The 13,854-nt window shown below is 42.2% G+C and overlaps 1 protein-coding gene across 1 annotated transcript in view; it reads right to left on the bottom strand.

The window, feature by feature from the left end:
• The window catches only part of PPM1H (protein phosphatase, Mg2+/Mn2+ dependent 1H), a 242,326-nt gene that overhangs the window by 228,149 nt on the left and 323 nt on the right, over positions 1–13,854 (bottom strand). Inside the window, exon 2 of the mRNA XM_034643663.1 lies at positions 13,156–13,436. Coding sequence (XP_034499554.1) covers positions 13,156–13,436 — 281 coding nt within the window. The remainder of the gene's footprint in view (positions 1–13,155; positions 13,437–13,854) is intronic.

The following is a 13,854-nucleotide window of genomic DNA, read 5'->3' on the forward strand; positions in this document are numbered from 1 at the left end:
CCAAACAAACATTAATCCTTTGCTTTGGCCAAAGTGTTAACCAGTTCAACCTGATCCTCGTCACATCCACCCCTCTTGCTGATTAGAAGATATGATGGGTCTGGTTACAATCCACATCCAAGAAAAATAATAAAAGGGTCCATGGCAGTGAAAAGGTGGGGAACCACAGCTCCCCCCAGAGCTCAGTGACACCCCATGGTGACTCTGAGGGTGGCGAAGCATCAGGCAGGGCTTGAGGTGGTAGACGAGGCAGGGAAGGGCCAGGTGGCCTCTGCCAGCACTGACCAGACAACCTGGAACACCGGGACAGGAGGAGAGGCAGGGCTTCAGCTATGGGCCCATGTAATTCCCATCGAACACCTGGATATTTTAAAAATTAAACACCAGCTGCTGTAGTACGAGTTGCCAACTCTTTTCTCCGCATTTGCAGCTGCACTCAGTCACCAGCCCAGCTCTGGACACCTGGTTCTAACAACAGGGCAGCACGGCCCCAGTAGTAATCATCACAGGGAAGGGTGCCGAGAGGTGGTGCAATCTGGCTCTTTGGCTCCTCTACACCCTACTTGATAGGGTGAACGCCATCCTAAAAGGCTGATAAAATTGCTCTTTGTTTTTCCCAGACCTACATTTTAGAGTTCATCCCCATAGGCTATTTATTTGCAACAAAATATTGTAGTTATTTCCTCTTTTTTTTTTTAGATTTTTTTCTTTATTTATTANCAGTAGTAATCATCACAGGGAAGGGTGCCGAGAGGTGGTGCAATCTGGCTCTTTGGCTCCTCTACACCCTACTTGATAGGGTGAACGCCATCCTAAAAGGCTGATAAAAATGCTCTTTGTTTTTCCCAGACCTACATTTTAGAGTTCATCCCCATAGGCTATTTATTTGCAACAAAATATTGTAGTTATTTCCTCTTTTATGTTAAAAAAAATCCTCAATATAGTTCTTTCTATAGTAATACCAGTTTTGTTCCCTCCCACCCCTGACATCCTTTTATGTGCTATTCATATTAACCATACCTTAAAATTTACTTCCTACTAAACATTTATTTTCTTTTATTTTTGCTGTGTGTTCTAAACATAACTTGTCAACATTTAAAAAGGCATAAAATGGCTACTAGCACACCACAGCGGACCACTTAAAGACAGTAATTCAATAATCCACAGCATTTTATTTAAAAAAAAAGTCAATTCATCACTTGAGATTTTTTTTCTTACCATACTTATACGAAAAAAGGTCATATGGTAAAGAGGCACCTTTTTAAAATAGTTTAAATGTCTATCCGTCAACTTACTGAAAGGACAGTAAGAGTACACAACACAAACCACTTGGGTCCTCTCGGCGTGGCAAGTGCTTGATGTCTCTGTCTGCCCCACAGCCCTGTGATGACTGATGCCACTCCCCACCCACCAAGGCCCCATCGGGCCTGACCGAGGCATGCTCTCTGCAAGCCAGTCCCCCCACGAGCCCACGGGGGTAAGGACCAGCAAAGATGGACTACACCACTGTTGGCAGGCTTGTTGGCCCCCAAAGTCCACACTAACTTGCAACATCCCCACTACAACTTGATTCTACTTCAGTAAAGAGCTTGTCTAACAGGACTCCCAAAGCAAACTTTAAGAGGGTATCTCTTATAAAACCCAATTCATGATTTGTGCCCCATCACTCAGAATTCCTCAGTATATTACCCACTTCTGAGTAGCTACTCGTAGCCCACAGGATGTATTAACTTTAGAAAATGCCACCACATAAAATGTCCAGATTGGTTTTAAGACTTAAGGGTCTCCAAAAACATTAAAATATACAAAAAGGCACTTCAGAGTTAAGATGGTAACTTGGCAAGGTTTGGACTACTGTTCTCAGGGCACACGCCTGTACTAATAAAGTCTATTATGCTCAACAGAACTATTTTTGAAAGCTTTGAAAAGCATCCTTTTATGCAGAACTTGATGTGCTCACATGCCCTTACCTAATTTAAAGCCACCTGTCAATTAAGCCTTACTAATTTCCTCTAAGTAATAAAATACATTACACTCTTCTGCAACATTTTGTTTATAGGAATAAGATGTCTTTTTAGGAATCAATAACCTCGCACAGCAAATGATCAGGTTCAATGATTCCATGATGGTCACCAGGATGGCGGGACTGCGTGAGACTCTGAAGGAACTTACGTTCTCTCTGAGGCGCATTTTCCTCTTCTGTTATACATGGAGAACAGACGCTTACATTTAAGTGTACACAGCAGGGGACTAATAGCCATCCCTAGCTCTACAGCTGTAACAGGTGGCATCACTAGTCTCTCTCATAAATAAGGAAGCATAAAGTCCACACAGAGAGAAAATACAGGTAGGTAAGCACTTAAACTTTACGCCTAATTAGAGAAAACTAAGTCAGAAACAGTATAACAAAGAAAGCACTAGGGATTCACATTCCAGAAGACCCAAGTGATCCGACCACACCAGAAAAAAAAGCAGTTAGGCAGGTACTTCGATTTCCCTAAGCCTCCCGCTGGACAAGATCTACCTCCGAAGGAAGGAAAGCAGCACAAGGCGTCTTTATTCATCAGCAGCAATTCTCAGGCAACACATTCCTCTCTACAAAACAGACCACTCCTCACAGTATTCACCTGCCCGGCTACCAGCTGACAGGAGGAAGGACTCGAGTTTTAAACAAATTTCCTACTGCTTTAATTAAACAGGAGCACAGCAAAGAAACAGGTCATCTATTTCTCATTTTCAATTTGACCCCATCTAAAGCTCTCAGTTATGTGAATGCCAAGTGATGACAGGCATATGGACTGAGGGATCATTTGCAGGGTACCAATGGAATAAAAGTTAAATCTGGGTTGGCTCCCCCCACTTGGATGAGGACCCAACTGTGGGGTAGTTTTCTCAACTGAGACTGTCATAGCTACTAATCCTCATTTCTGATTTACTATGGAAAATACCTTAATAGCATAAATCAAAGCCATGGACTAAAGGAAACATCCACTTAAAAACAGCAATAATAGACTGATGCAAGGCAAGTGATCAAGCAAATACAGCAGTATGTACACAGTAGAATCTGGATGGTGGCCATCTGGGTGCTAAGAGTATAATGGTTTCAACTTTTCTGCATGTTTGAAAATTTTCATCATAAAGCGCTGGGGAAAAATAATTCAAAACTGTAATCACAATAAGGAAGACAGCAGGCCTCACTGGAAAGACCTCAGCCTAGAAGGAAAGACACTGGTTCTTAGCCTAACCTCAGGAACTCTCAAAGTTTAAAACTGGAAAGTGCCGTAGAAATCCTCTACGGCAGGAAAAATATGCAGTTTTATGGGTCTGTGAAAAATTAGAAAACTAGCAATATCATAGCAATTTCAAAAAAACAAAAAAATGCTCTTTTGCTGAGATTATTTGCCTCTACACTTTTAAGCTTTAAATATCCTTTATTTAATAAAATGTTGGCAATAGTTGATTATGGATTTGGTTCTTTACATCACTACTTACAGTCAAATCTGATCACCCTTCAAATCCTCCTCTCCTATCTTGAAGTCTAAGCCCTTGACCTGCCTTCAGCAAGAATCTCCTTAGCCGTGATGTCTCCTCTTAGTAATTTTCCATCCACTAAAGTCCTCAACTCTGCTGACTATAAATTCCCAGGTGTCTGTGCTGTATTTGGAGTTGAGTCTAATTTCTTTCCCCTATTAAGATGCCCCTATTGCAACAGTCTTGAATAAAGTCTTCCTTACCATTTTAACAAGTGTCAGAATAACTTTTTTCTTTACTCATGCCTTTATACAAGCATGCATAAAGGTCTTGGGACCTTCAGGTACAGAGAACTTGACAGCTAATCACTGTGCTTGCTGGAAAGAATAGTTTACTTCTGCCCTCTGACTTAGAGGCTCCAAATGCTGAGATCTAAAATTGCCCAGAGGCATTAAGACATTAAAAATAAGGGGCACCTGGGTGGCACAGTCGTTAAGCGTCTGCCTTTGGCTCAGGGCGTGATCCCAGAATGCTGGGATTGAGCCCCACATCAGGCTTCTCCGCTAGGAGCCTGCTTCTTCCTCTCCCACTCCACCTGCTTGTGTTCCCTCTCTTGCTGGCTGTCTCTGTCAAATAAAATCTTTAAAAAATAAATAAATAAAAGAAACACCCTCCCTGCCCTTCCCAATGCTGGCCTCTTTCAACCTTATTAGTCCACGATTTCACTTTAATTTCAAAGATTGACACTAAAAGGGGAAAGACTATTGACATAAAATTTTCTTGAGGACAGTATGTCTTATAATATGGGCCCAGAATAGGACCAATACCTAACACATAGAAGGAATGCAGTGATTTCATTGATTGAATGAAAGAATGGAAGCAGATGAACAGCATTTATCTCCTGAAAGAGGAAAAGTAGTTCAAAAATAAATTCAAGGGTTGGGGAGAGGAATCAATCCTCTTTCAAATTAAACAAATCAGAAAACTATAAAAACAACCAAATATCTAGAATTAAAATACATCTTCCTTTACAAATAATTTGTCCTTCCTTCTCAATCTTCCAAATGACAGAAGAGGGAATGCTTCCAAATACATTTTAGGAAGCCAGCATTACCAAAACCAGATAAGGGCACCATAAGAAAAGAAAATTACAGGCCTATATTCCTAATGAACATAAATGCAAAACTCGACAAAATATTAGCTAACTAAATTCAACACCACATTAAAAGGATCTATCATACACCATGATCAAGTGGGATTTATTCCAGGGATGCAAACAAAGATGGTTCAATACGTACAAATCGATTAATGTGATACGCAATAACAAAATAAAGGATAAAAACCAAAGGACCATCTCAATAGATGCTTAAAAACCATTTGATAATATTCAACATCCATTTATGATTAAAAAATTAACTCACAACAAAGGTAGGTAGAGAGGGAATGTACCCCAATGTAATAAAGGCTACATATGCCAAGTCCACAGCTAATATTATACTCACTGGTGCTAACCTGAAAGTTCTTCCTCTAAGATCAGGAGCAAGACAGGAATATTCATTCTCACCACTTTTATTCAACATAGTACTGGAAGTCCTAGCTAGAACAATTAGACAGAAAGAAAGGAAAGAAAAAAAAAAAAAAGGAAAGGAAAAAAGGTATCCCAATCAGAAAGGAAGATAGAAAACTGCCACTATTTGCAGATGACATGATATAAATAGAAAACCCTAAAGACTCCACTAAAAAACTGTTGGAATAAATACATGCAGTAAAGATACAAGATACAACACCAATATACAAAAATCAGTTGTATTTCTATCCACTAATGATGAACTAGCAGAAAGAGAACTTAAGAAAACAACTCCATTTACAACTACACCAAAAGAGAGTAAAATACCTAGAAATAAATTTAACCAAAGAGGTGAAAAACCTGTGAATGAAAACTATAAAACGCTGATGAAAGAAAGTGACGAAAATACAAATGGAAAATACAAATCCATGCTCATGGATTGGAAAAACTGTTAAAATGTCCAAAGCAAGCTATAGATTCAACATAATCCCTATATCAAAATTCCAATAGCATTTTTCACAGAAATAGAACACTACAATATGTAAGGAACCACAAAAGACCCCAAATGGCTAAACAAATCTTGAGAAAGAAGAACAAAACTGGAGGTATCATGCTTCCTGATTTCAAACTGTATTATAAAGGTATAGTAATTAAAATAGCATGGTATTGGCATAAAAACAGACACATAGATAAATGGAACAGAGAGCCCAGAAATAAACCATACATAGATGGCCAATTAATTTATGATGAAGGAGCCAAGAACAAACAATGGAGAAAGGTCAGTCTCTTCAATAAGTGTTATAAGGAAAACTGGAGAGCCACATGCAAAAGAATGAAACTGGACCACTATCTTACACCATACACAAACATTAACTCAAAATGGATTAAAGACTTGAATGCTAGCTGAAAACATAAAATTCCTAAAAGAAAAAATAGGTGGTAAGTTCCTTAAAATGGGACTCGGCAAAAATTTTTTGGTATGACACCAAAAGCAAAGGCAACAAAAGCAAAAACAAACAAGTGAGACTATCCAAACTAAAAAGCTTCTGCACAGCAAAGGAAACCATCAATAAAATATAATGAAAAGGCAACTTACTGAATGGAGGAAAATATCTAAAAACCATAAAACCGATAAGGGATTAATACCCAAGAGAAATATATATATTAAAAAAACTCATCCAACTCAATAACAAAAAAGTCTGATTTTTTTAAATGAGCAGAGAATCTGAGTAGACATTTTTTTCCAAAAAGGACAAACAGATGGCCAACAGGAACATGAAAAGATAACCCAACATCACTAATCCTCAGAGATATGCAAACTAAAACCACAATGAGATATTAACTTACACCTGTTAGGACAGCTATTATCAAAAGGACAAGAAATAACAAGCATTAGTTAGGATGTAGAAAAAGGGAACCCTTATGCACTGCTGGTGGGAATGTAAATTGGTATGCTATGGGAAACAGTATGAGGTTCCTCAAAAAATTAAAATCTAACTACCATATGATCCAGCAATTACACTTCTAGGTATTTATCCAAAGGAAATGAAAACACTAACTCAAAAAGATACCTTCACCCTCATATTCATTGCAGGAGTATTTACAATAGTCAAAACATGGAAACAACTTAAGTGCCCACTGATAGATGAACAGATAAAGAAAATGTGGTGTGTGTGTATATACCTACACATATATCACATATATATATAATATATATAAAATATATGTGAAATATAAAAATATATGTGACATATATAGGTATATACACACAATAGAATATTGTTTGGCCATAAAAAAGGAAATCCTGCCATTTGGTGACAACATGGATGGACCTTGAGGGCATTATGTTAAGCGAAATAAGTCAAAGACAATGCTATATGATCTCACTGTGTGTGTAAGTCTTAAAACAAAAACAAAACTCATGAAGAGAACAGACTGGTGAATGGTTGTGTGTGTGTGTGTGTGTGTACACACAATGGGTTAAGGTAGTCAAAAGGAACAAACTTTCAGTTATAAAATACATCCTGCCTGATGTAATGTACAGAAGGGTGACTACAGTTAGTAATACTGTACTGTATTGTGTATTTGAAAGTTGCCAAGACTAAATGTTAAAAGCCCTCATCTCACACACACACACACACACACACACACACACACACACACACACACAAATTGTAACTGTGTGGTGATGGGTGTTAACCAGATTATGATCATTTAACACTATATACATATATGGAATCATTATACTACACATCTGAAACTAATGTTATGTCAATCATATCTTAATAAAAAATTGTCTTCAATAATATATTTTTAGGGGTGCCTGGGTAGCTCAGTTGGTTAAGCGTCTGCCTTCGGCTCAGGTCATGATCTCGGGGTCCTGGGATTGAGTCCCACATTGGGCTCCCTGCTTATGGGAAGCCTGCTTCTCCCTCTCCTCTCTGCTTGTTCTCTCTCTCAAATAAATAAAGTCTTTAAAAAAAAATAAAAATAATAATATATTTTTAGAAAACAATTCTAGAGTGCCATCTGTTTTAATTTCTCAGCTGGTATTGCTGTAACCATCCCCAGGAAGCACTGTGTGGTGGGACAGGATCAGAGATGTCCACCTAACTGGAGCTGCAGCACAGGAGAAACACAACCGCTCAGAATGGTTAAACGCTCAGCCAGAGCATCACTAGTCTTTGAAGGAAGCTGATCCAGTTTCCTAAGGGACAGCCCAGAAGCTCCATCCCAGAGGGGAAGTCTTTATGATATTAAATCTGAAAAAGGGAGGGTGGGGGGATGGGGTCACTGGGTGATAGGCATTACAGAGGACACGTGATGTAATGAGCACTGGCTGTTATATGCAACTGATGAATTACTGAACTCTACCTCTGAAATTAATGATACTATATTAACTAATTGAATTTAAATTTAAAAAGTTAAAATAAAAAAGAAATCTGAAAAGGGAGGAGAGTTTAACTGCCTGGTTTAAAATAGGAAATTAATACCTTCTGCAGGCTACCAGAAAGGTAGGTGAAATGTTTTAGGCTATTTCGAACTTTTAACTCATCTGCAAATAAGTGCTATGGAGAGTTTTGTGAAATCCGACACCCCCCTCCACAGTCCATTTCTTTTTATCTTTATGCAAGAAGAAGTGGAGAACCTCATGATTGTTGCCAAAGTTAAACAGGAAGTTCCCAGGCAGGAGCTCTGCTAAGAGGTGTAAGAGGGGTGGGTGTACTAGAGGACGCTAGAAGGGAAAATGAAAGACCAGGGGATTTCTGAGCTTTGGGTCAAGAGAGAAATAGTGGTTTCTCTGTCATCACAACTGCACAGCCAACCAATGTGAGTTATTGGTAATTGTTAATTAATGCCAACAGCTGAGGAGGCAGAACAGCCTACAGATTCCAAAACAAATCTAAATAACTGTGGGCTATTTGCTGGATTTAAACAAGGTTATTGCAACACAATTTTGAACTTTGTGAGACAAAAAGAACTTAAAAGTAGCTTTTTTTTTTGTACCCACATCTGAGTCACTTTTATAAAAGTACTAGAACAAAAAAAAATTGTATAGTTATAGCTATAAGCTAAGTAAAATTCTGATATAATTCTTTCTTTCTGCACAAGCAAAAATTTATCACCGACAAAAATGTGAATGTGCTGCTTCCATGCAATTACATGTTCTCTGGTCTTTTCACTGCCAGAGTTTCGGGCACCAATTCCATATCCACTTGTATCTCTAAGTCCAGCTGACCACTGATGAGAGAAAGGCTGGACAAACTCGGCAAGAGGAAGTCAAATCGGCTCCCAACCTATTAAAAACTGAACCACCTTTCAGGTCCTTGAAGCACAGGGATCACTTGGCGGGTATATAAAGTTGTGGAGAGAGAAAGGAAGTAGCTGCCTTGTGGGGTCTCTGGTTCAGACTGTTGTTTTCCATGGCCTCTCTCAGCAGTTCTAAAGTCTCAATCCATAATTTCAAAGCCAAATTAAAAAATAAAACTTGCTAATGCAGATTTTTTTAAAAAAATATTTTAGCTCTGTGGATGTTATCTGTCACTGTAATGCTTTACACAGCCTTAGGACATAACATTTAGCCCTGAAACTGTTGAGCCACAATAGAAAGCTTTTTGAGTAGCCAGGAAATTCCACTCAGCACAATGCCAATAAATACCAAATTAATAAGTGAGGGTCTTCAATTTCTGGATCCTCGAGTCTTACAAGGATTGCTTAAGCTAATTCTCTAGGCCTATAACCTATAAAGAATCTCTTCTTGAAAAGGATTAACAATAAGTGTCTAAAAAAATAGAACACCTCTCCTTAATTTTTCTGCTTTCCAAAAGGTTAGCGCTAGAGTTCAACTCTCCTCTAACTCCTTATTCACAGAGTGATGCCAATTCTTCCTCTGGGAAGGGAAAAGTAGCTTACTTTCTGGAAAGGTAAGCAAACCACTTCTGATTCAGGTCTTGACTCACTAGCATTCCCTTATCCCCATTATCTGAGCAATCTTCCTACCAATTCTACCCCTCTTGGGTACCTGCTAAAACAAAGGTAATTCCTCCTTCCAGGAGATAATGTAGCAAAGGGCAGAATTACTCGTAGCAGCCTCTGATCCTAGCCCTACAGGTCTTTCTCTCCTCTTCCCTATTTCAGCCATTTTGGCCATTCAGGATGTGTTTTTGCAGGAAGAGTAAGTATAGTTCAAGGTTTGAGGAAGCAGTACAGTACTTCTGACAGAGGGTTGTGGCAAGATAACATTGGTGGTTAATCCTGGGTACAGATGAATGCAACAGAGTTCAGTACAGTGTAAGGAGGCAGTATGGTGGTGTGGGTTCTGGAATCATGCTTCGGTTCAAATACAGGCTCTGCTAAGGTGGTAGGACTCTGGGAAAGTTGTGTAACCATCCAATGCCTCTGTATCCTAGCATATATATATATTTCTATTTTATAGAAAATGCAAATGTTACTGCCTACTTTAAAGGGTTGTTGTGAGAATCAAATGATAGGATACAAATCTGGACAGAGTGAAAGCACTAAACAGTAACCACCAACTTTGTTAGCTATTATTAGTACTATGTATATATTTTAAAAGAATGAGGCAATTCTGTATGTACTGACTTGGAATAAAGTCCATGACACAGTGTTTTTCTGAAAATTCTATAGAATAACATACTAAGTATGAGTCTATCTTGGAAAGAAAAAAAAACATATCATATATATTTATGAGTGCATCTTAATAAATCTAGAAAGGCACACACACCAAACACTAGATTATGGTCATTACCCCTAGGGAATGTGTGTGTGTGTGGGGGGGGTGCCTACATTTGTATATGTATAGGTCTTTGCTTGAGTTCACCAGTATGTACTGATATAGGCAATGTTGGGGTCCAGAGCTGACGGCCAATAAAGAATTCTTGAGACAAAAAAGGTGGTTTTATTAAAGCGCAGGGACAGGACCCATGGGCCATAAGGGCTGCATTGGGGTTGTGAGGACTGGAGATTATCTACTTTCAAGTTGGGAGGGGTCAGGGATAGCATAAATCTCTAAGGAATTTTGGAAACAGGTCTCCAGGAGCTTGAGGGGGGCTAGCAATTGTTAGATAAAGGTCATTTATTACTGTCTAATAAAACCTTAGTCATGAGACCCTTCGGATGTGTATCAGTGATATGCTTCGGGGATGATTGCTAACATATATCTTGGAGAATAGAGATAAAGAAATTTCCAAGGGAGTTTTTATATGTTAAAGTAGACTTACAGGTCCTGGGGGGTTGGCCTAAGATCATCCCTTGCCCTTAGGAAAGTGACAACATCGAGGCAGTTGAGTTTCTAGAGGAAGTCACTCTGCCTGTTCAAGGACTTGTCAATGGGCTATAAGCAGCAAGGAAATTTAATTTTTTCTTTTGCCTTTGTTTCCCACATCATGTATTACTTTCATAACCTATTTTTAAAATCAAACATTTTACAGTTGCCTTTGTAACCTTCAATTTGAACATTTCTCACTTCGGGGTCTAGGAAAAGGTGAACTTCTTAGAGATAAGGAAATGGGAGGCCCACCTAAGAAGGGGCAGAGCCCCTAAGTCCCATCAATTCCAGCTATAGGTCTCATTTCAGATTCCCTGATATTCTTTATAGTCCTTGCCACATCATGTACCTGCCATAGGATCCAAACATTCTGAAACCGGTTGTTTTATTCCCCTTTCCTTTTCTTCCTGTTTGAGGCTCTCCTTTTATTGCGACCAAGTAGCTTTCACATGTGTTTTAACATCTTCCTTCCTACTTCGCAGAACTTTCTCACCATTTGTTCGTCATTCTGTCTCAGACAGGTGCCCCTGCCCTGGGAAACCCACTGGAGTGACAACTAGCCGGGGTAGTTTAGGTTTTTTGATAGGCACAAGGGCCTCCACCTGCACAATCTTAGGACGAAGTGGAGTATGCCTCCAAGCTGTTTTGTTTGCAATACCTCTAAATGGGCTTTTANACTGGAGTGACAACTAGCCGGGGTAGTTTAGGTTTTTTGATAGGCACAAGGGCCTCCACCTGCACAATCTTAAGACGAAGTTGAGTATGCCTCCAAGCTGTTTTGTTTGCAATACCTCTAAATGGGCTTTTAAACAACAACAAAAAACAAAAACAAAATCAAAAATTTTTTAAATTTCATTCAAAAAACAGTGTTTGGTGTGTTTGGGCAGACACTTTTTCCTTACACAGGTGTTCATTTTTGCCTTGGCTTTCTCCTGGAAGTTAAATGCTATCTTACACCTTCCCCCACACGATGTTCTTTATCATACTTCTCCTTTATTGTGTGTTAATTTTCATTGTTTTAGCATCCTGCGTTCTCACTTGTTTTCTCACCATTTTTCACATTCCCGTCGCCTACTCCATTTATTCACGTTTTCCATTAAAACCCATGGAGAAAAGGCTATCTGATGAAAGGGAAGGAAAAGGGAATTCGAGATTCTAGTTAGGGCGTCTTCCCTGCCCTCTCTAGCACCGGAACCCGGAGCTTCGGGAACCATGCCTGCCCGGGGGTATCCGGGCCACCAGAAAAGGGTCAGCATCAAAGCGCCCAGGCGTCGGGAGAGCTGATTGGTTCCTGGGCGAACCAATCAGCGAGCGGTGCTGTTCGCGGATCGGGGAGGGCCAAGATTATAAAGCGAACGGAGTTAAAGGCAAAGGGCCAGGTGTGCCAGGCACCCGGGTTTTGCATGCACTTGTGCACACACAGGGTCATTGTTAAGCCCGGCTCTCTGGTCTTCTAAATTCCACTCTCCGAATTTCCCAGTTTCATAACGCTGAGTAGGGTGAAAAACATTACTTATCCTACCATTCATAAGATGGTCATTAATAGTCAATGGAGGAGTAGCTGGGGGTGGGGGAAGGCCATTAAAATCCTCCTTTCCCCGTTCCACTCTAGGTCGTCAACCTAACTGAATCAGTTCTTGAAATAGTAAATCACTCAAACGTTCGCTTAAGGGCCAAAGCTGATTACCAAAATGCTATCGTTAGACAGCCGAAATAAGTTTCCCCCTCCCCGTGGATTGGGGGAAATAGTACCGGCACTTACCGAACGCTCAGGGTTTTACTACCTGCTAAGGGAGAAGGGAGCAAGCTCCTAGGCTAAGTCAGAGAAACTGAGCCCTTATGAAATGTGCAACCTCGACACCAACGCGCGCCACCCCCCACCCCCCACTCCCCAAGCGCAGCGACAGCTCCTCCCGACTCTACCCCACAAACTTCATGCGGAGGCGCAAAGATTTTTGGGAGGGTGGGCGCTGATACCAGATTTGCCTACTGTGCTTCAAACTTCAGCAGAACTGTTCTACGCACTTTCTTCCAAGTGTCACAGCCCCCGGACTCACGGACCCGTCCAACCTTAGCTTTCCCACGGTCCAGCGCTGCCACCCACCATCTACCACCCATACCCAGGCTGGAGACGCTGCGTCCTTGGGGATGGGGGAAGGGGGAGAGGGAAAAGAGAGGAACGGCCAGTGTAAGTAAAGAGGTCCCCGCCGAGGCCTGAACGCCGTCAGTCCCTGGAGGGCCCTGGGGCCGAGGAAGGAGAGGAGGGCTGGAACCGTGCGGGGAAGGGCCGCGAGGAGAGCAGGGGCGCCGCCGGTGTCGCTACACTCACTCTGCGTAGCCAGTGGCCCAGGGCAGCCGCCGGGTCTCCTTGAGGATGAGGATGGGGCGGGCGATGTGGTCGGCGCTGCATTCCACCTCGTCCTGAGACAGCCCCAGGAACTCCGGCCGCCCGTAGGGGAAGCGCAGGGGCAGGTCCGAGCCTCCACAGCCGCCGCCGCTGTGCTCGGATCCTGAGCTGCCAGCCATGATGCCGCCCATGAAATTGGCCACGGCAGATTTCACTCGCACAGGCAGCCGGGCCGCTGGGGCGCGCCGCGCGGCTCCCGGAGCCTAGTGCTGCAGGGGGCCGGGCCCCGGCCTCCCGCGCTCCGTGCCGCCGCCGCCGCCTCCCCCCGCTACACTTCCGCAACGGAGCGGCATGGAGCGGGCCGGTCGGGCCCGGAGACACGCCGCGCGCTCCGGGAGCGGCTGGGCGACCGCAACGGCAGCAGGTCCCTTCCCCGCCCTCTGCGCTCGACTCCTGCGTGAGCGGAACTGAGCCCACCCGGAGAGCCGGCGCGGCTGCTGCCACGGCTACCGCCGCCGTCGAGTCATGTGATAATCAGGCTGCAAGGGCTGGAGCAGCTGTTGTGGCCGTAGCTCGGCCCCTCCCCTGCCGGCCAGAGCGAGGCTCGCCCCGGGATCGTGACCTCCTAGGGGAGGGGGAGCAGGGCTGGGTCGGTACCTGGCTGAGGGGATGGGGGCGCTG

The sequence above is a fragment of the Ailuropoda melanoleuca genome, chromosome 15 (assembly GCF_002007445.2).
Source record: "Ailuropoda melanoleuca isolate Jingjing chromosome 15, ASM200744v2, whole genome shotgun sequence".
In the NCBI taxonomy this organism is placed as follows: Eukaryota; Metazoa; Chordata; class Mammalia; order Carnivora; family Ursidae; genus Ailuropoda; species Ailuropoda melanoleuca.